Below are 22,067 nucleotides of genomic sequence, written 5' to 3' on the forward strand. Positions count from 1 at the left end.
TTGGTGCTGAACACACACTTCTCCTTGTTATACGTAAGGTTCAGGAGTTTGACAGTGTGGAGGAATTTGGAAAGGTCAGCGTCGCGGTCCTGCTGGTCATGGCCACAGGAGGTGATGTTATCCAGGTACGGGAAGGTGGCCCGCAGTCCGTACCGGTCAACCATTTGGTCCATCTCCCGTTGGAAGACCGAGACCCCATTAGTGACGCCGAAGGGAACCCTAAGGAAGTGGTAAAGGCGACCATGTGCTTCGAGGTTGGGGAGGACGTAGAGCCGGAAGTCGCTGAACTCTACGCCCTGGATGGTGAGGGTGGCGGTGCAGTACCCCCGGATCTCCACGGAGTGGGATCCGGAGTCCAGGGAGATTCGTCGTGTAATGGGGTGTACCACGAGGGAGCACGCCTTACTGTATCAGGGTGAATGAAGCTCTCTGTGTTCACGGAGTCAAGAAGGCAGGATGTCTTGTGCCCATCAACCTTTACCGTCGTCGACACGGTTACAAGGTTGTGCGGCCGGCACTGGTCGATCGTGATGGAGGCGAGGTGTAGCTGGTGTTGGTAGGCCCCGGGCTGGTCCGCGGCGGTTGCAGGTGATGAGCGGCCTGATGAGGTGCCCGACGAGCAGGGGTCCTGAGGCGAAGAAGATGGCGGCGTCCACGGGGCGCATTTGATGGGCGGCATTAAAGATGGCGGCGCCCACGGGCCGCACGAGGTCTGAGGCGAGGATGATGGCGGTGCCCACGGGCTGCACGTGGGTTGCGGGCTCAAAAATGGCGACGCCCACGGGTCACACGTGGGGGTTGCAGGACCAATGGGCCTGGTTACAGCGGCGATCAACCAGACCTGGCACACGGCAGCGAAATGTCCTTTCTTCCCGCAGGCCTTGCAGAATGCGCTCCGCGCCGGGCACCGCTGCCGGGGGTGCTTTGTCTGCCTGCAGAAATAGCACTTGGGTCCCCCAGGGTTGGCTGGCTGCCATGTGGCGCAGGCTTGGGGTTGGCTGGGGTGGTCACTGGTGGGTTCCACAATGGGGTGGTCGCTGATGGAGTCCATGGTGTCCAGGAGGCCGTTCGGTCGGGAGCGTACGCTTGTGCATTACGAGAGGCAACCGTTGGTGAGGTCGCGAGTTTCTTAGTCGCCGCGAGGTCGAGGGTAACCCCTTCTAAGAGGCGCTGTCGGATGAACGCCGACCCTATGCAGGGCCGGCTCAAGGCACCGGCAACTCGGGCTGTTGCCCGGGGCGCCATGTGCTAGGGGGCGCCAGACTCGGGTCCCGCGCATGCGCAGTTGGGCCGGCGCCAACCAGCGCATGCGCGGTGGCCGCACTCCCCCAGTGTGGCCGCACTCCCCCAGTGTGGCCGCACTCCCCCAGTGTGGCCGCACTCCCCCAGTGTGGCCGCACTCCCCCAGTGTGGCCGCACTCCCCCAGTGTGGCCGCACTCCCCCAGTGTGGCCGCACTCCCCCAGTGTGGCCGCACTCCCCGAGTGTGGCCGCACTCCCCCAGGGCGCCCCCCCCCGGTCCGTCCCCTCGGTCCGCCCCCCAGCTCGGTCCGCTCCCCCCCCCCTCGGGTCCGCCCGCTCTGCCCCCCCCCCTCGGGTCCACCCGCCCCGCCCCCCCCCCTCGGGTCCACCCGCCCCGCCCCCCCCCCTCGGGTCCGCCCGCCCCGCCCCCCCCCTCGGGTCCGCCCGCCCCGCCCCCCCCCTCGGGTCCGCCCCCCCACCCCCCCCCCCTCGGGTCCGCCCCCCCGCCCCCCCCTCAGGTCCGCCCCCCCCCTCGGGTCCGCCCCCCCCCCCGCCCCCCCCCTCGGGTCCGCCCCCCCGCCCCCCACCTCGGGTCCGCCCCCCCCCTCGGGTCCGCCCCCCCCCCTCGGGTCCACCCCCCCCTCGGGTCTGCCCCCCCCGCCCCCGCCCCCCCCCTCGGCCCCGCCCCCCTCTCGGCCCCGCCCCCCTCTCGGCCCCCCCCCCCCCCCAAGGGCGCCGAAGTTCAGCTTGCCCGGGGCGCCAGCAACCCTAGGGCCGGCGCTGACCCTATGCCAGTAACAAAAGCGTCGCTGATTAGGAGTTTGGAATGTTCAACGGCCGAAACTGCCTGCCGATCGCAGTCCCTCGCCAGGGCGTGCAGGGCACACCAGAAATCTTCCAATGACTCACCGGGGAGTTGATGCCGCGTGGACAGGAGGTGTCTGGCGTAGAGTTTATTGGTCTGCTGGGTGTAGTTCTCTTTCAGAAGTGCCATGGCCTCAGCGTAGGTGGGTGCCTTCCGGATGAGGGGAAAGATATCGGAGCTCAGCCGTGTATACAGAATCTGGAGTTTCTGTGCTTCTGAGGGTTGTTCCATCACAGATCCGATGTAGGCTTCAAAGCAAGCTAGCCAGTGGGCGAAGGCTGACAAAGCGTTGTCTGCTTGAGGGTGCAGCTGCAGGCGATCTGGCTTGATGGCGGAGGTCCATCGCTGTAAAATCTCAGCTGCAGGAGGCTACACATCTGTACTTAATAAATTGATGCACTATCAATTACGACGAGACGAGAGTAGAGAGTAATCGAGGCTTTATTAAGGAGAGATGTGTAGCCTCCTGCAGCTGCTGCTGAAATGGCTGCAGCTCGGTGAGCCCACACATTTATACTCTGCCTATAGGGCGGAGCCAGCAGGCATGGATCTACCCCCGTATCTGTAGTACAGGAGCCTTACCGTATTACATCTCATGTATGTGATATATAGAGTGGTGACTACTACACTTTCAAATGGCAATTGGACAAGCTTCTGAAGTTATATAATTTGTAAGGCAACGGAGAAAAGGCATGGAAGTGGGACTTGCAGAGTTGCTCTTGTAGAGAGCTGGCACAAGCACAATGGGCCAAATGGCTTCCTTCTGTGCTCTGCTGGAAATATTCAGCTAGTCAGGCAGTATCTGTGGGGTGAGAAACAGAGGCAATGGGCAGGATTTTCCGCCCCTTCCCGCTGGCGGGATCTTTTGGTCCCGTCGTAAACGACCCCCGGCGTTGGGGCTCCCCAGTGGTGGAACAGGTGAGCCATGCAAAACGCCATAGATATCGGCGGGACCAGGACGTCCCACCTTGGGCCAATGACGAGCCTCCTCCATCGCAGTAAAACGCACTTCCGTGGGGGGGGAGTGGTAAATCCACCCCCCCCAGCAATGTTTCAAGTCAATGACCTTTTGTCAGGGCTGGAGAGATTAGCGACGAGAAGCAGGGGGAGGGATGCGAAAGACATTTCAGAAGTCGGGAGAGATTAAATGACAAAAGTAATGAAAGAGCGAGGCAAAGCATTTTAGTCATGAGAAAGAAACTACACAACAGTGGGTTTTGATGAGGTGTAAATGGGTATAGCAGAACCCTTACCGTCAACTGCTTTCTGAAAATAATTGGGACAGAAAGTATGATTTGAAATTTTGAACTCTAGAAACTTGAAGAACAGCACCTCAGAGTTCTATTAAGCTTTTATTGCTTTCAGGACTCAACCGTTCAATTATTTTGGAACACATTGATTCCTATTCTGTCAGTTCAACAAAGATTTAATTGCCCTCCAGTTAGTTCCGCCTATCAGTCAATAATGAAATACATATATTATAGATGTACATTAAAATATATATCAAATTTGGATGGAATGAAGAAAAGTAGTTTGTGTGTGAAATAATAGTGAAGGACTGGCTGAGAATGACACAAAGCAATGTTGAGCTACACTGATGGGTGTCTGGCAAAGCAAAGAACTCGCTCAGTGACATTCAGTTAAACGTGTCTTTTGTTCAATGACAATTGTGTTCATTATAGTAATTAAAATTTTAATTTTAATTGTGCTTGCTTAAAAAAATCTAGCCTGCCACTCATCACAAATAGACCCCATATCATTTAGAGAATGTTTATGGATAATAAGGAGGAAGACTTCACTTTAAAAGTGGAAACGATTTAGCTGAGATGGAATTTCAGTCTAAAAATATTTAATGAGAAGATAATGGATTCAAATAAAATAAAAATGTAGCTAGCTTTGTAACCACTAATGACTCTTTTGAGCCTTCTGCAGATTGCAGTTTTTTCACACTAATTATTTTCTCAACTCCATCACCGCAGTGTGTGATGCTAGGGCAGCAAAGCCAAGTTACATCGACAGGTCTGTCACTGTCCTTACCCATTGACAATGGCAGGCTGTGCCTGTGGACCTGAGCTTGGCTCTCTGTTTCAAAATTCAAAGTTTAATTCAGAGAAAACCAGGGGAGTACAGTGCTCTTAAAACTTAATATATCAATATTACATTTGAAAATTGGGTTCACATGGGACAGCAGCTTAATTCAATAGACCTGAAACCCAGAGTTATCTCTTGAATTAGTCTCGCTGTTCTTTCTTTTTAATGCAGTCCTGTAAGTATATGGCTCCCGAGACCCATAAATTAAACTACTAGATTTCTATCAATGTCCACCCCAAAGTACTTTTCACTGAAATAAAAGCATTTGCATAAATGGCCAATTAAAGTATTTAAGTGCTTGGCGACTATTGCTGGTCAACAGATTTCTTTCCATTAACTCTTCTATTCAATTGCCTTGAATCAATGGTTAAAAGAATCAGACCATGAATTAGAAAAGACAGTTATGTGTGGATGTTTTTTCAGAATGCATATTTGAAACTAATTGTGATTTATACTTTATTTTGAAGTTTACATACGCTGAGAACAAGGTGAGACTGGTTACAGTAGATGGAGCAGTTAGCCTCCTCAATACGAACACACAAAATAGGAGCAGAGGGAGGCCATTCGGCCCCTCGAGTCTGCTCTGCCATTCAATAGAATCATGGCTGACCTGCTTTTATTTTGAATTTCACTATCACATCTTGATAACCTTTGATTCCCTTGCCTAACAAGAATCTATTTACCTCCTTGAGAAAAAATATTCAATGACCCCGCCTCCACCCCCTTCTGAGGAAGAGAGTTCCAAAGTCTCACAACCCTCTGACACCTTAAAGGCCGACCCCTAATTTGAAAACAGTACCCCCTAGTTCTAAACTCACCCATAAGATGAAACATCCTTTTCACGTCCACCTTATCAAAGACTGTTCAGGATCTTATATACTTCAATCAAGTCACCCCTTACTTTTCTTAACTCCAGCATAAAAAAGCCCAGTTTGTCCACTGTGTCCTCATTCCAGGTATCAATTTAGTAAACCTCCCCCGAACAGCCTCCAACACAACACCTCTAAATACTGGAGGAGAAGGAGACACTTTGGTGCAGGGAACATTACAAATATTCTATTAGATAGCCAAAGTTCATACCTAATAGTATTCTGTTTGCTATGCTTATTTTTTCAGAAACGTATACATGCTTTTATTGAAAGAAATCACCTATTTGAAGCATATTCGTTGTTTTTGTTGCCCTGAGAGTGTCACTGCCTGGCATTATCAGTGAGTTAAGAGCTGAGGGGCCAAATATGTTACCTAAATTCAAACTGATGCCTTTGTTCCACTGGCCAGAAGCAAGTGATTTGAAAACTTGGCAGCACTTGATTGTTCATATTAAATGGTTTGCTATAACTTAGGTGGCAGAAGGCTGACGTACATCCAAAGAGGGCACTTGAAAAATACATAATGAATGACCTCGTGGAGCTCTGAACAGAAATGGTCCCACTGCAGACTTCAACAATTTAACAATGGTTGGAGCCGTATGGTCCAGATGGCTTTTTGGCATTGCTCAAGATTGCAGGATAATCAGATGTATTTTCATCTTGAGAAAGAACAGAATTTTCTTTTTTCAAGTGCCACAGCTATGTGGCGGTGATATATGATTTGAGAGCTTCTGTCCGTGCTCTCCATCAGTTTGGTAAGCTGTAGGAGATAATGGATCTCAAAGCCTGAAAACAACTGAACAGTCTGAATGTCCATCAAAACTATTATTGCCACAATTGTTGTAAATGAGAGGCTCACAGCAGTCTGCATAGAAATGACCACATTGTTTTGGGTCCATTGCAGTGCATGGATAGAATTTGCAAAAACTCCACACGGGTTGCGGGTCAGTTCCTTCACACTGTATACGCAAGCTACTGGCAGGCAGTCAAATGCATTAATGTAGGTCTTGAAATGCATCTGTCAGTCTTTTCTTATTGGCAAGTTTTCATCTGTGCATCTTGCCCTCCATAAAGCTTGTTGCTAAGAATTCATTTCCATCTCCTTTGCTCCTGATCAGTTGTGCTCAGTGATTGGCCCAAATGCTGCCCCCTTCTACAAACTCTGTAAAGTACCAGGCATCATGATTTCCATGCGGGTGCTTGCATATGTGAGCGAGAGGAGCAGTGTATATTCCAGAGATCAGACCTTCATATTTTCATTTAGATGGGGCACAAGACTCATGATCAGTCTTGAAGGAGGAAGGAGAGAGAAACAAATAGACAAGTGTTTGTGCTGAGTGGCAAAGGTGAGCAGAGGCAGTTGAGTTGTAGCAGCAGGTTATCATACAGAGTATGTGATGGAGGAAGTTCCATTGTTAGAGCCCTTCCTTTTAATTTCCCTTTATTTCCATTTTTCTAATTTTATTTTTAAAATTATTTTTGGGCCGTGGACCCATAATCGGAATGTGCCTTTAAGTAGTAGACTCAAGCTGAAGTAGCCTGCGAGCGAGGACAGTATTTCCAGGATTTGCTTTTTTGGAGAAAGGAAAACACACTCATTAGCGCCGGGTAAATCTTAAGAACCAGCTTTGGAGGAAGTCGGTTTAATTGCCTGGCTGGCAACCTATGGGTTGGCCAGGGGCAGTGTTTTGGCTGACAACAGTCAGTGATTGGATCCTGTGTTATAGAACATAGAACATAGAACAGTACAGCACAGAACAGGCCCTTCGGCCCTCGATGTTATGCCGAGCAATGATCACCCTACTCAAATCCACGTATTCACCCTATACCCGTAACCCAACAACCCCCCCTTAACCTTACTTTTTAGGACATGCTACGGAGAGAGCTGGGCAAAAGTAGCTAGACCTTGAAAGCAGAAGGGACTCTCCTTCTCTCTCTCTCTTGCTGCTGCTGAGCCAAAGAACTGCTTTATTGTTCTAAAATTAATGAGTGTCTGGCATATACTTAGTATGGGTGGGATTCTCCCGTACCCGGCGGATCGGGGGGGTCCCGGTGGGACGGAGTGGCGTGAACCACTCCGGCGTGCATGCGCGGGAGCATCAGCGGCTGCTGACGTTATCTCCACACATGCGCGGGGGGGGGGGGGGGTTCACCAATGCGGCGGCCATCGCGAAGGCTGACACGGCCAACGCGTAGGAAAAGAGTGCGCTAACGGCACAGGCCTGCCCACGGATCGGTGGGCCCCGATCGCAGGCCAAGCCACCGTGGGGGAACGCCCTGGGGCCAGATCGCCCCGTGCCCCCCCCCCCCCCCCTCAGGGCCCCGGAGCCCGCCCACGCCGCCAGGTCCCGCCGGTAAGGGACCTAGTCTGATCCACGCCGGCGGGACCGGCAAAAAACAAGCGGGACTTCGGCCCATCGCAGGGCGGAGAATTCGGGCAGTCCTGGGGCCCATTGAGTCACGTCAGTCCCCGCCATTCTCCGAGGCGGGCGGCATGATTAACGCCTCGCCGACTTTTGGGGGGCCGGAGAATTCGGAGGACGGCGGGGCGGGATTCACGTCCACCCCCAACAATTTTCCGACCCGGCGGGGGGGTCGGAGAATCCCGCCCTACATATTTGAAATGGTCTTTAATCTGCAAAAAAGCTAGACAGCTTGCCAGAGAAAACCATCTCAAGCTTAGAAGGAAGAAGTGTTCAAACAAGATTTGGAAGTGCTGAAATACTTTAACTAGAAGCCATCCTAGTGCATCAGAGAATTATGATTACTTTTTTCTATCTCCACCACCCTTTCTCTCTATGAAGTCTTACAACACCAGGTTAAAGTCCAGCAGGTTTGTTTCAAACACGAGCTTTCGGAGCACTGCTCCTTCCTCAGGTGAATAGACCTCCATTCACCTGAAGAAGGAGCAGTGCTCCGAAAGCTCGTGTTTGAAACAAACCTGTTGGACTTTAACCTGGTGTTGTAAGACTTCTTACTGTGCTCACCCCAGTCCAACGCCGGCATCTCCACATCTTTCTCTCTATGTCAGTACTTGAGCGCTGCTCCCCAATTCTGAATTTTAAGTAAGCTTTATTAGGAGAGAATCAGAGGAGCTTAAAGTTTAAAACTTGAGTACATATCGGACAGCCGTTCAATGCAATAGATCTGAAACCTAGAGCAACCTTCTAGAATTGTTTGCTGAGACAAAGAACAAAGAAAAGTACAGCACAAGAACAGGCCCTTCGGCCCTGCAGGTCTGTGCCAACCATGCTGCCCATCGAAACTAAAATCTTCTACACTTCCGGGTTCCGTATCCCTCTATTCCCATCCTATTCATGTATTTGTCAAGATGCCCCTTAAACGTCACTATCGTCCCTGCTTCCACCACCTCCTCCAGTAGCGAGTTCCAGGCACCCACTACCCTCTGTGTAAAAAAACTTGCCTCGCACATCTCCTCTAAACCTTGCCCCTTGCACCTTGAACCTATGTTATTGACCCACCCTGCCTTATGAATATAAAATGAGATTTGCATCAATGTTCATCCTAAACTACTTGTCACGGATGTAAAGCAGTTACCTAACTGCTGCATAACCTAACCTAATTATAGTGCTTAAGCATTTTATATTGGGGGCTTATCCTACTGCTTTTTCCCCCCCCCCCAAAATACTAATTGTCAATTTGGCTTTTTATTCATACCTTCTTGTTATTTGCAAATTCAATACCTGTGTATTATTTTATGTCTTTTTTTTCCTCTTGTAGTTTGGATAACAGCGACATTGAAGCCATGCACCGGAGACATACTACACTCCGTGAGAAAGGGAGGAGACAGGCTGTCCGTGGCCCAGCCTACATGTTCAATGAGAGGGGTAAAAACTTGACATCTGAAGAGGAACGCTTTCTAGATGCAGCCGAATATGGAAATATACCGGTGGTACGCAAGATGCTGGAGGAATCAAAGACTTTGAATTTCAACTGCGTTGACTACATGGGACAGAATGCTTTACAACTTGCAGTGGGAAATGAGCATTTAGAAGTAACCGAGCTCCTTTTGAAAAAAGACAATCTTGCGCGGATCGGCGATGGGTTACTGCTGGCAATTAGTAAAGGTTATGTGAGGATAGTGGAAGCAATTTTAAATCATCCGGCCTTTGCTCGAGGGCAGCGTTTGGCCATCAGCCCGCTTGAGCAAGAACTTCGGGATGATGATTTCTATGCCTACGACGAGGATGGAACGCGTTTCTCCCAAGATATCACTCCCGTTATTCTTGCTTCTCATTGCCAGGAATACGAGATTGTACATATACTTCTATTGAAGGGAGCACGGATTGAGAAACCCCATGACTATTTTTGCAAATGCAACGAGTGTGCTGAGAAACAAAAACGAGATTCTTTTAGCCATTCCAGGTCCAGGATGAATGCGTACAAGGGATTAGCAAGTGCCACTCATTTGTCTCTATCGAGTGAAGACCCGGTCCATACATCTTTGGAACTAAGTAATGAACTAGCACAATTAGCCAATATTGAGACAGAGTTTAAGGTAAACCATTTTAATTCTTTTAAGCATACTCCAAATGTTCCTTTTTGCTGCCAAATATAAAGATTAAAACTGCTCATTGGAACATGTTTATTTGTGAGATATTTCCATTATTGTCAATTTGCCTTGAACCTGCTGCAGCAGTAATATGGGCCTTGATTTTCACTGATTTGGGATGACTCGGCGCTCTTTAAAAATTGTAGGCAGGTCTGGATTCTGGGATTCCCACTCCATTCTGTGCTTTCCAGTTTTCACCAGAGCCTTTTAAGGGTGCATGCTAGCTGTGGCCAACTTGCCCAGTTCATTGCACAGATCGGCCTGTCTTAGTCCTCTGCAATTTTCCTGGAGTCGGACCAGCTTTTTACAATTATGGTTCACAGTATAGAGGTATCATCAATCATGAGAGAATGCATGAGAGAACCTATTGAAAAGTAAGTTCAAAAGATCCTCCTCATGCCCCATGCCGAGATGTGGCACTCCCATTCCCATTGACCCTCCATATAGTGTATATAACCAATGAACCAAATAGTAACAATTGCATGTGCAGAATAAAGCCTTTTTAAAAAGTCATTCATTTGTAACATCCCACAATGTTTTTAAAAAGTCCTTTTACTGTAGAACAATAAAAGTGTCAATGATCCAGACCATTTAAAGTTTCAATAGCTAAAACTACAGAACGTGAAGCAGCTTAACCTTGCAAAAACTTCACAGTGGTTAGCACTGTTGCTTCACTGTGCCAGGTCCCAGGTTCAATTCCTGGCTTGGGTCACTGTCTGCAGATACTGCACGTTCTCCCCGTCTCAGCGTGGGTTTCTTCCGGGTGCTCCGGTTTCCTCCTACAAGTCCTGAAAGACTTGCTTGTTAGGTGAATTGGACATTCTGAATTCTCCCTCTGTGTACCCGAACAGTCGCCAGAGTGTCCAGACTCGGGAACTTTCACAGTAACTTCATTACAGTGTGAATGTAAGCCTACCTGTGACAATAAAAAGGTGAGCCAGACGTGTCAATCATCCAATGTTTTCTCTGGTGCTTAGATGTTCCAACAGACCAATGGATTTCTGGCCACATCATGTATTCTTGGCTGAGAAATTCTAAAGCTTGTTAAAGGCAATCAGTTTGAAATTTTACAGTCCAGCGAACATATTGGTGGCATTAACTGAGAGGGAAATGAATTCGGATCACGGCCCATTACAGCAAGTCCTTGTCTCTTTTGCTTTATTTAGAATTTCTTGAATGTCTTAAAGTTCCACAACAAATGGAGGCATTTTGTTTCCCTCATCCACTTGTGCAAAACCTCACTTACATAGTGGAAAAGTGTTATAACGATATCCCTGCCATACAATCATGAGTTGGGGTGGTCAGGGATGTTTTGGCAGAAGTCCAAAATCCACTGTTGATGTTACTCCTGAGTCTTAGTTCCCTCTCACCAGGCTAATGATTGCTGGTTTAGTTCTGTGCATAAATTATTTCCATTTTATGCCATTTTAATATTCAGATTTTAGTACTGGTAGTTCAGTCTCAATTAGCAACGCTCTGTAACCCCTTCCCTTAACATTTGACTACAATGGCTACTGGTAATGTATCTTCTAACTGTGTCAACTATTTTGATCCATTGGGGTAGTAAGTTGAGTTTTGGCTGTTACTTTGTTGGATTGGATTGGATTGGATTTGTTTATTGTCACGTGTACCGAGGTACAGTGAAAAGTATTTTTCTGCAAGCAGCTCAACAGATCATTCAATACATGGGAAGAAAAGGGAATTGAACAGAATTCAAGAAAATACATGAGAATACATAATAGGGCAACACAATATATACAATGTACTACATAAGCATTGGCATCGGATGAAGCATACAGGGTGTAGTGTTAATGAGGACAGTCCATAAAAGGGTCATTTAGGAGTCTGGTGACAGTGGGGAAGAAGCTGTTTTTGAGTCTGTTCGTCCGTGTTCTCAGACTTCTGAATCTCCTGCACGATGGAAGAAGTTGGAAAAGTGAGTAAGCCGGGTGGGAGGGATCCTTGATTATGCTGCCTGCTTTCCCCCGGCAGCGGGAGGTGTAGATGGAATCAATGGATGGGAGGCAGGTTCGTGTGATGGACTGGGCGGTATTCACGACTCTCTGAAGTTCCTTGCGGTCCTGGGCCGAGCAGTTGCCATACCAGGCTGTGATGCAGCCCGATAGGATGCTCTCTATAGTGCATCTGTAAAAGTTGGTAAGGGTTAATGTGGACATGCCAAATTTCCTTAGTTTCCTGAGGAAGTAAAGGCGCTGTTGTGCTTTCTAGGTGATAGCGTCGACATGAGTGGACCAGGATAGATTTTTGGTGATGTGCACCCCAAGGAATTTGAAACTGCTCACCATCTCTACCTCGGCTCCGTTGATGCTGACAGGGGTGTGTACAGTACTATGCTTCCTGTAGCTTTGGTAATGAACATGCTTTACTGAAGGAAGGTGTAGCAAACAAGCTTTTTGAATGTCATTGTGGATTTGGCAGGGAAAGACTTGCTTGTTAGGTGAATTGGACATTCTGAATTCTCCCTCTGTGTACCCGAACAGTCGCCAGAGTGTGCTGTTTCAAATTTCCTTCTAATTTTACAATTATGTCCTGTAAATGGTGACCCCAAATTCATTGGTGTTGTCATTGAGGCACCTACTATATTGGACAGGGCTCCTCTGTCGGGATCCATGCCAAAATAATTCAAGACATCAGTATAATTTTCGAATAAGGATCCTACTGTTGTAAGATTTTTTTTAAATGTAATTGGGCTGCCTCAGTATCTGACTCATCAAGTGATAAATTTGCTCAGCAGTTTGTGACAAGGACTCTTCAACAGTGCGATCTAAAAGTCTTATTGACAGGTCAGTTGCTGTTTTGTCCTTTTGTGGACCAGAGGGTAATGTCCGGGTGCTTTCTGCCCTATTTGATCGGCTGACTGTTTTTGTTTGCCTTCAAAATGTTTTCCCTAAAGGCATGAGTAGGTGTGCCTTTGGGGTTGAAGGTGTAGGCGTGCAGCCAAGACCACAGTATAGAATAGGAGCAGTTGGTAAAAGGTGGGGCAAGCTCAGTGTGCAGGAGGTCATGCCCACAGCAATTCTTCAAGGAGAACTTTTCGTACCTTAATTTCATTGAGGCGAATCTTGTCAGACAGCCGCAAAGGAGGCTACCATCCAGCTATGTCACCTGTTGCAGCCACAACTCAAGCTTTGAACCAGGCAATAAACAGGACTGTAAACCGTTGTCAAGCTACCGTGACCCTTAACCTTTATGCAATATTCCTTCGAAGCTGCAGCTGATGACATCAGTGGCATCTGCCAATTTGCAGCTCATCAGAGTTCTCAATTGCGGTAAACCACGTGATTGTGTTGTCTGGACGGTACTGTATCATACATGCCTGGGCTTGTCCAGGTTGGCTCCGCCTGTGGCTCCTCCCCTTGGGGCTTCTGTATAAAAGTGGCAAGTCTCCGCCTCTGGCCCCAGTTCGGGTCCAGAGGTTGGAGGCTTGTTGTTTATTGTATTAAAGCCTCCGTTAACTTTATCAACTCGTCGTGTATTATTGATGGTGTATCATCAATGCCAGGAGAAATATACTAACATCTCTTTGCCAAAGTAGAGCAAGAGAGCTGTTCTTTGCTGCAGGCTTCAACAGGGTACAATACACTACACCCACATGGACTTACGTACTCCCTATCACCATGATTAATTTGTCATGCACCAGTCCTCAGCCACCTTTATACCAACAAAGACAGCTGGTCACAGGCAGGCCACTAGGCAAGGAGCCCCTCCAACAGACGTGTCTCATAACTCCTGTCAAGAGCCTAGACCCAACTGCAGGGAAGCCCTTCAGTGAGACCAATGCTGCAACCAGAAAGGTTATCGAGAAAATAGTTGCTGTGTCCAAGGAATACTTTGGCTGCCTGGGTTGTTCAGGAACAGCTTGACAAAGCCCAGAGCTTGTATCCAAACTTAGGAACATAGGAACAGGAATAGGCCATTCAGCCCCCCGAGCCTGTCCCACCATTGAATGAGATCATGAGGCCTAACTCCATATAGCTGCCTTTGGCCTATATCCCTTAATATCTTAGCTCAACAAAAATCTATCTATCTTGGATTTAAGTCTAACAACTGTTTTAGCTTCAACTGCTGTTTGTGGGAGCGGGTTCCAAACCTCTACCGCCCCTTGAGTGAAGAAATGCTTCCTAACCTCTCTCCTGAATGGCCTAGCCTGAATTTTTAGACTGTGCCTAGTTTTAGAATCTCCAACCAGTGGAAATAGTTTTTCCTTATCTACCCTGTTAATATCTGAAATACTTTGATCAGATCACACCTTAATCTTCTCAATTCTCGGCAAACCAGGCCTAATTTATGTAATACCGCCTCGTAACAACCCCCGTAATCCAGGTATAATTTTTGTAAACCAATGTTGCACTCCCTCCAAGGCCAAAGTATCCTTCCTTAGGTCTTATGCCCAAAACTGCTCTCAGTACTCCAAATGGGGTCTAATCAGGGTTTGTACAGCTGCAGCATAACCCCTGTGTCTTTATTCTCCAATCCTCTAGATATAAAATCTAGCATTCGGTTAGCCTTTTTGATTATTTTCTGCACTTATTCGTGGCATTCTAAGGACCTTTGCACCTGAACCCCCAAGTCTCTTTAGACATCCACTGTACCTAACCTCGTTCCATTTAGAAAATACTCTGCTCTATTATTTTCTCTTTCTAAATGGACAACCTCACACTTGTTTACATTGAATTCTATCTGCCACAAATTTTGCCCATTCACCTCGTCTGTCAATATCTCCTTGCACTTTTATGTTATCATCTTGTCCACAATGCTACCTAACTTTGTAACATCAGCAAATTTGGGTATATGACTTCCTATACCATCGTCCGAGTGATTAATGAATGATGTGAAGAATTGAGGCCCCAACACAGATCCCTGTGATCCACCACTAGTCATTTTCTGCCAATTAGAGTATTTACCCATTATCCCTACTCTGTCGCCTGCCACTCATCTAATTTCCTAGCCATGTCAATAATTTGTCCTCAACTCCATGGGCTTCCACCTTAGTTAGCAGTCTGTTGTGTGGGACTTTATCAAATGCCTTCTGGAAGTCCATATAAATGACATCTATAGACATTCCCTTGTCCACTACCTTCGTCACCTTTTCAAAAAATTCAGTAAGATTAGTCAGTCATGACCTTCCCTTCACGAATCCATACTGGCTCTCCCTGAATGACCAACATTTTTTGAGGTGTTTAGTTACCCCATCCCTGATTATAAACTCCAGCAATTTCCCCACCACAGATGTTAGGCTAACTGATCTGTAGTCCCCTGGTTTCCCCATCACCCTTTTTATAAAAGTGATGTGACATGTGCAATTTTTCAATCCAGAGGGACTACACCTCAATCTAGGGAACTCTGAAAGATTAGAGTTAGGACATCTACTCCTGCCTTTAATACCCTCAGATGGAAACCGTCAGGTCCGGGGAATTTGTCATTCTTTTGTTCCATTAATTTCCTAGTTACTGATGCTGTACTTCGGTTAATTGTATTAAGTACCTGTCCTTTATTGACTGCTAATTTTTTTGGGATATTTGGCAAGTTATCGTCCTTTTAACTGTAAATACTGAGGCAAAATAAGTATTCAACATGTCTGCCATTTCCCCATTATCACGCATCTCCATTTTCAGCTTTTAGTGGGCCGACATTTAGTGGGCTCTTCACCACCCACTTTCCCTTTTATATAACTATATCATTTCTTCTTATTGATTGTGAGGTCCCTTGCAAGTTTCCTTTCACAATCCCCTTTAGCAAAATGTTTCTTTAAATATTCTCCACTGATCTTCAGTCGCTTGACCTATTGACAGATCTTCCCAGTTTACCATGAACATTCTCTGTCTCATCCTGTTAAAGTCAGTCTGACCCAAGTTTGAAATTTTAGTATCTAAATCGTGCTTTTCACTTTCAAATGTTACACTGCAATCAATCATGTTGTGATCACTATTTGATAAATGGGCACACAGAGTTAGAGTGTTAATTAAATTTGTCTCATTACTCATAACTAAATCTAATATTGCCTCTGTCCTTGTTGCATCCAGAACATATTTCTGCAGGAAACTATCCCGGAAACATTCCATAAATTCACTTATTTTCTGACAGGTGCTCGTCTGCCTCTCCCAATCTATGTGTAAGTTAAATTCCCCCATTAATACTACTCTGCCTTTGCTACACACTTGCCTAATTTCCGCATTTGTACAATCTGACACCTCAGAACTGCTACCGGGGATAGAAACCCAACACCCATTACAGTTTTAGATCCTATTTCGTTCCTCACTTCCACCCATATGGTCTCCACTGGATGCTTTCCCCTCATTATATCCTGCCTCACCACTCAGATGATAGTATTTCTAATCAGTAAGGCTACTCCACTCCCTCTGCTATCTTCCCTGTCCCGCCTGTAAACTTTATAACCAGGTACATTTAGTTCTCAGTCCCGACCATCCTGCAGCCATGTCTCCGTAATAGCTACTAGATCATAATCTTCCATTTGCATTTACGTTTCAGCTCATCTAGTTTATTTCTTCCACTTCCTGCGTTAGTACTGATAACTCGTAATTTGGGCTATTTCCCTAACCTGTCCCTCAGTGCTGATGCTTGTTTATTAGTTTTCTCTTTTGGTTTAACAAGCACACTTGTAGTTTTGGCATTAGCTGCAGTTCCTAAGTTAGATTCCCGACTATTTTTTTACTCTCTGCCCTGTTACTTGTTTTTGGAACTGTATTGAGATCCCCGAAGGCCCCTCCCCCACCCCCATTTGCTAGTTTAAAGTCCTTGTCACCCTATTTATCCTTTCCGCGAGGACCCTGGTCCCAGATCGGTTCCAGTGAAGACCACCCCAATGGTACAGATCCTCCTGTCCCAATACTGATGCCAGTTCCCCATGATATGGAACCCCTCTTTCATGCATCACTCCTTTAGCCACATGTTTACTACCCTAATTTTCTCATCCCGATGCCAATTTTCACATGGCTCAGGCAATAATCCGACGATATTGGGCGGGATTCTCCGGTATCCGGCGGGCGGCCCGTACTCGCGCCAAGGAGTGGCGTGAACCACTCCGGCGTCGGGCCGCCCGGAAGGTGCGGAATCCTCCACATTTCCGGGGACGAGGCCAGCACCGGAGTGGTTGGTGCATGCCAACCGGCGCCGATGGGCCTCCGCTGGCCGGCACGAGTTGGCGCATGCGCAGGAACACCAGCGTGTTCCCAGAACCGCTGGCGTGATTCCTGCGCAAGCGCAGGGGGTTTTATCTCCGCGCCGGCCATGGTGGAGTTTTACAGAGGCCGGCGTGGAGGAAAAGAGTGCCCCCACGGCACAGACCCGCCCGCAGATCGGTGGGCCACGATCGCGGGCCAGGCCACCGTGGGGGGCTCCCCCGGGGCAGAATCACCCCGCACTCCCCCCGAGGGCTCCGCAGGCCGCCCTCAGAGCCAGGGATCCCGCCGGTATGGACCTTGCGTAATTCACGCCGGCGGGACTGGCCAAAAACGGGCGGCCGCTCGGCCCATCGGGGATCGGAGAATTGCCGGGGGAGCTGCTGCCAACGGCCCCCGACTGGTGCGACGTGATCCACGCCCCGTCAAGAAAACGGTGCCGGAGAATTCGGCAGCCGGCATCGGAGCAGCGGGGCGGGATTCACGCCGACCCCCCCCCCCCCCCCCCAAACCCCGGCGATTCTCCGACCCAGCGGGGTGGTCGAAGAATCCCGCCCATTAACTCTTGAGGATCTGTTCTTTAATTTTGTTCCTAGTTCTGATATTTCCCAAACAGGTCCTCTTTCCTATGTTGTTTATCCCAACATGAACCACAACAAATGGATCCTACCTCTCCCTCTCCAAACTCCTTTCTAGCTGGTTAGAGATGTCCCTCACACTGGCACTGGTACCATGCGGGACTCTTGGTCCTGTTTACAGGACTACAGTTTGTAGTTGCCTGCTGAATACTGCACAATTTTGTGATAATGAGCAAACGCCCATTAACACCACTGAGCCGCAGGAAGAAAAGGAGGAAGAGTAGTATGAAGGATCAAGAGCAGAAGGAATGTGCAACATCAGTATCCCTTGTTGCCACGGCTCTTAGACAGCAGATTATATAAGCTTTAAGCGAACCATCCCTCCCATCCTGATACATCACCTGTCCCACAATTATTATCATTGTCATGTGTACTGTTGGCCTTTCTTCAGTCTAGGTTTAAGAACCTTGCCTGCACTTCAATACAAATAATCATAACACCCAAAATCCAGAACAAAATAGATGTTGGGCTGGATGCTCCGGACTCCCAGCTGCCTGTTAAGTCCTTGTCCTTTATTGACTGTTACTTTTTTTCTGGAATTAGGCAAGTTATCCTCCTTTTCGACTGTAAATGCTGAGGTAAAGTAATTATTCAACATGTCAGCCATTTCCCCAGATCTAGCTGCCTGTTTCGCGGTGACGCACTGTTCGCTGGTGGCGGGATTCAATATTCCCGTCGCTTGTCACTAGGATTTCCCACTGAAGCCTCCCCATGTCGCTGGGAAACCCACGAGTGAGGGTTTGCTGCCAGCGGGAAAAGTGAACATCTCAATTCAATCTATATGTGATATTTAACAGGAATAATTAATTTATTATCACCCTTTACAAAAGGTATAGTGCTCAACTTCTGTGCATGACTTATGGGAGGCTGTCGAGCTTCCATTGAGAGGTTCAGAGCAGATCTGAACTTTGAGCTTTGGACATAGAATGCAGCATCTCAATCAGAGTCAGAGTTGTTTAGTGCAGTTAACTGTGTGATACTAACATAGCAGCTGCCTCTCCAAGTCATCTGAGCATCCCAATGGTTCTGCATTAGAGTGTAGGAGTGATGTGACTCTTTGGAGGCCTCTGTCAACACTGGCCTCAGAGCCAATAATGGAAGTAGTGTGGATACCACTGCCTTGTTGTGGAGTAAACCAAAGAGTCATGTAGTACAGAAGAGGCCCTTTGAACCATTAAGTCAGCGCCGAAAAAACTACACTAAATCTCACCTAAACAAATCCCACTCTCCAGCACTTGGCCCTTAGCCTTGAGTGTTATCACATTTCAAGTGCTCATCTACATACGTTTTGAAGGTTGAGGTTTCCTGCCTCTACTACCCTCCCAGGCAGTCCATTCCAGATTCCGACCACCCTCTGGGTGAAACATTATTTCCTCACATCCCTGCACCTTAAAATTATGTCCCCTTGTTATTGACCCTTCAACTAAGAGGAACAGCTGCTTCCTATCTACCTGGTCCATACTCCTCATAACCTTATACACCTCCAATCAGGTCCCCCCCCCCCTCAGCCTACTCTGCTCTAAAACAACCTGAGCCTATCCAGCCTCTCTTCATAATTCAAATTCTCCATTCCAGGGTTACGACACCCTGGGCTAGTCCGCGGTCAATTCTAGCTCCACTTGAAGTCGCAATGCAATTAAAATTGGCTATTAAGTTTCTTAAATAACCAAAGTCTTTGGCCTTTGGCTGCCCAATAACTATATTCCATCACCATTTTAAAAGGTCAAGAAAATGCTCTGGTTCCCCCACCAACAAGGCCCTCAAACCCTACTTGGCGTTTTCTGGACCACACCATTTTCACTTATTTCTGCAACATATCCATCATGCACTGGATTTCCACCTCATCTGAGCGAATCTCTGAGGATTCAGTCGAGACGAATGATGCTTTATTGGTTCGGAGTTTCCTATGTCTACATCATGATTAGTTCAAGTTGTGCATCCTGGTGAGTCCTTCCACCTCTTCCCATATTTTGTCAGTATCTTTATTAGATCTTTTTGCTGTTCTTCCTCGAAGTAGGCAAGCTCGGTCTCCAATTGTCCTAGGATGTCCGTATTTGTTAATCGTATCACGACGGTCATTTTGTGAACTGTCGACCTCTTCCCCTTTCTTTCCATCTCTGTCCTCTTCCACTATTTCTGCTCTGGGACCTCTGCTCTTTGTAATATATATAAATTACTTGGAAAAAAACTTAGCGGATCTGATTGGCAAGATTGCAGGAGTTGCGGATGGTGATAAAGATTGTCAGAGAATACAACAGGATATAGATAGGCTGCAAAATTGAGCAGAGAAATGGCAGATGGAATTTAACCCGGACAAATGTGAGGTGATGCATTTTGGGAGATCCAATTCAGGTGGGAGCTGTAAAATAAATGGCAGAACCATCAAGAGCATAGAGACACAGAGATCTGGGCGAAATTATCCGACCCCCAGCAGGGTCAGAGAATCGCCTGGGGCTTCCGAAAATCCCGCCCCCGCCGTGGCAGAGATTCTCCGCTACCCGGGAAGTGGTGGTGGCGGGAATCTCGCCACTCCGATCGGAAAGGCCCCTGCGGTGATTCTCCAGCCCGGATGGGCCGAAGTCCCGCCGCTGGGAGGCCTCTCCCGCCGCCGAGGTTTGAACCATGCTGGAACGGCGGGATCAGCGGCGCGAGCGGGCCCCGGGGTCCTGGGGGGGGTGGGGGGCGATCGAACCCCGGGGGGTGCCCCCACGGTGGCCTGGCCCGTGATCGGGGCCCCCCGCTCAGACTCCGGGCCAGTGCCCTGGATGCAATATTTCTCCTCCGCGGCCGCCGCGGCCTTCGCCATGGCGGAAGCAGAAGAGAACCCCACATCGCGCATGCGCCGGCAGTGACGTCAGTGGCCAGCTGCCGCTGACGTCACTGCCGGCGCATGCGCCGACCGGCGAAAGCCTTTCGGCCAGCCCCACTGCCGGGGGCGCCGGTTTTTTGCGCCAGTCTTCTGGTGCCAACCGCTCCGGCGCGGGGCTGGCCCTCCAAAGGTGGGGAGAATTCCCCACCTTTGGGGAGGCCCGACCCCTGAGTGGTTGGCGCCACTCCCCTATGCCGGGACCCTCCGTCACGCCGGGTAGGGGAGAATCCCGCCCCTGGGATGCAGGTCCATAGATCCTTAAAAGTGGCAGCCCAGGTGGAAATGGTGGTAAAGAAAGCATATGGCATGCTTGCCTTCATAGGACGGGGTATCAAGTTTAAAAGCTCGAAAATGATGTTACAATTATATAGAATGTTGGTTGGACCACATTTGGAATACTGTGTCCAATTCTGGTCACCACACTAACAGAAGGACATGGAGGCTTTGGAGAGAGTACAGAAAAGGTTTACCAGGATGTTGCCTGGTATGGAGGGTATTAGCTATGAGGAGAGATTGAATAAACGGGATTGTTCTCCCTCGAGAGACAGAGGCTGAGGGCCGGCCTGATCGAAGTTTATAAAATTATTAGAGGTATAGAGAGGGTGAACAGTTGAAGGCTTTTTCCCAGGGCGGAAATGACAATTACAAGGTGCCGCAAGTTCAAGGTGAGGGGGGGAAAGGTTCAGTGGAGATGTGCGGGGTAAGTTTTTTACACAGAGGGTGGTGGTGGCGGCCTGGAATGCACTGCCAACTGAGGTGGTTGAGGCAGATACGTTAGCGACCTTTAAGACTTATCTGGATAGGCACATGAACAGACGGGGCATGAAGGATACAGGCAGTTGGTCTAGATAGGACACGTAATCAGCACAGGCTCGGAGAGCAGAAAAGGCTGTTCCTGTGCTGTATTGTTCTTTATTCTTTATTCTTTGTTCTTGTTCTACCACCTAGCACACTTGTTTCTTCCTATCCTCTTTCTTGCGATGGTATTTCTTCAATATTTGGCAAAATCAGTCCTTCTTCCTACTGTCTGGAGTACCTATTGGGTAAGTCACTTTACTCGCCCTCCTAACTACCTTATAGGGGCCACTGAATTTTGCTTTCAGAGGTTCGCTCTGCAATGTCATCAATACTAATACCTCATCTCCAGCCTGGAATGTTCTGGACCGAGCATGTTTGTCTGTCCACATTTTCATTCTTGCTCCTGAAATCTTTGAATGCTCTCAGCTGATCTAGCAAGCTCCTGTGAGTCTTTCCAGAAATGTGGACACATAAGCCAACATTGAGGATTCATCCTGCTGTTTCAGGAATTTCTCTTTTATTAATTTTAATTAAATTTGAGAGAGATGCCGGAAACACAGCCTGGGTCGTGGCAAAAATCAGTGGAATTAGCTATGGTCCAGTTACAAATGAAACAATTAGGGATGCAGCAAAAGAAAAAAGATAGAGCTTTTCAAATGGAGATTGAAATGAGGAGGGTGCAATTAGAGAGGGATAAAAAAACAAAAGAGAGTGGGGGGGAAGCAAAAGAGAGGGAGAAAAAGGCAAAAGAGTGGGAGGAAAAAGCAAAAGAGAGAGGAAAAGAAAAGTTTAAATGCTGAGCAATCACTCCAATTATCCCTACCTTCCTAACTTTAGCCAGCACCTCTATTTTTAATTCACTTGCCAATTCAATTAGCATGTCTTTCCGAAGTCCTTGTAAATAAACCTCCACCTGAAGAAAAGCCTTAGCAGCTTCCAGAACCATCCTGTTATACTATTGAA

The 22,067-nt window shown here is 47.9% G+C and overlaps 1 protein-coding gene across 1 annotated transcript in view; it reads left to right on the forward strand.

The window, feature by feature from the left end:
- The window catches only part of LOC119965276 (short transient receptor potential channel 7-like), a 236,265-nt gene that overhangs the window by 74,368 nt on the left and 139,830 nt on the right, over positions 1-22,067 (forward strand). Inside the window, exon 2 of the mRNA XM_038795795.1 lies at positions 8,808-9,585. Within this exon, the coding sequence (XP_038651723.1) occupies positions 8,808-9,585 (778 nt within the window). The remainder of the gene's footprint in view (positions 1-8,807; positions 9,586-22,067) is intronic.

The sequence above is a fragment of the Scyliorhinus canicula genome, chromosome 4, assembly GCF_902713615.1.
Source record: "Scyliorhinus canicula chromosome 4, sScyCan1.1, whole genome shotgun sequence".
NCBI lineage: Eukaryota > Metazoa > Chordata > Chondrichthyes > Carcharhiniformes > Scyliorhinidae > Scyliorhinus > Scyliorhinus canicula.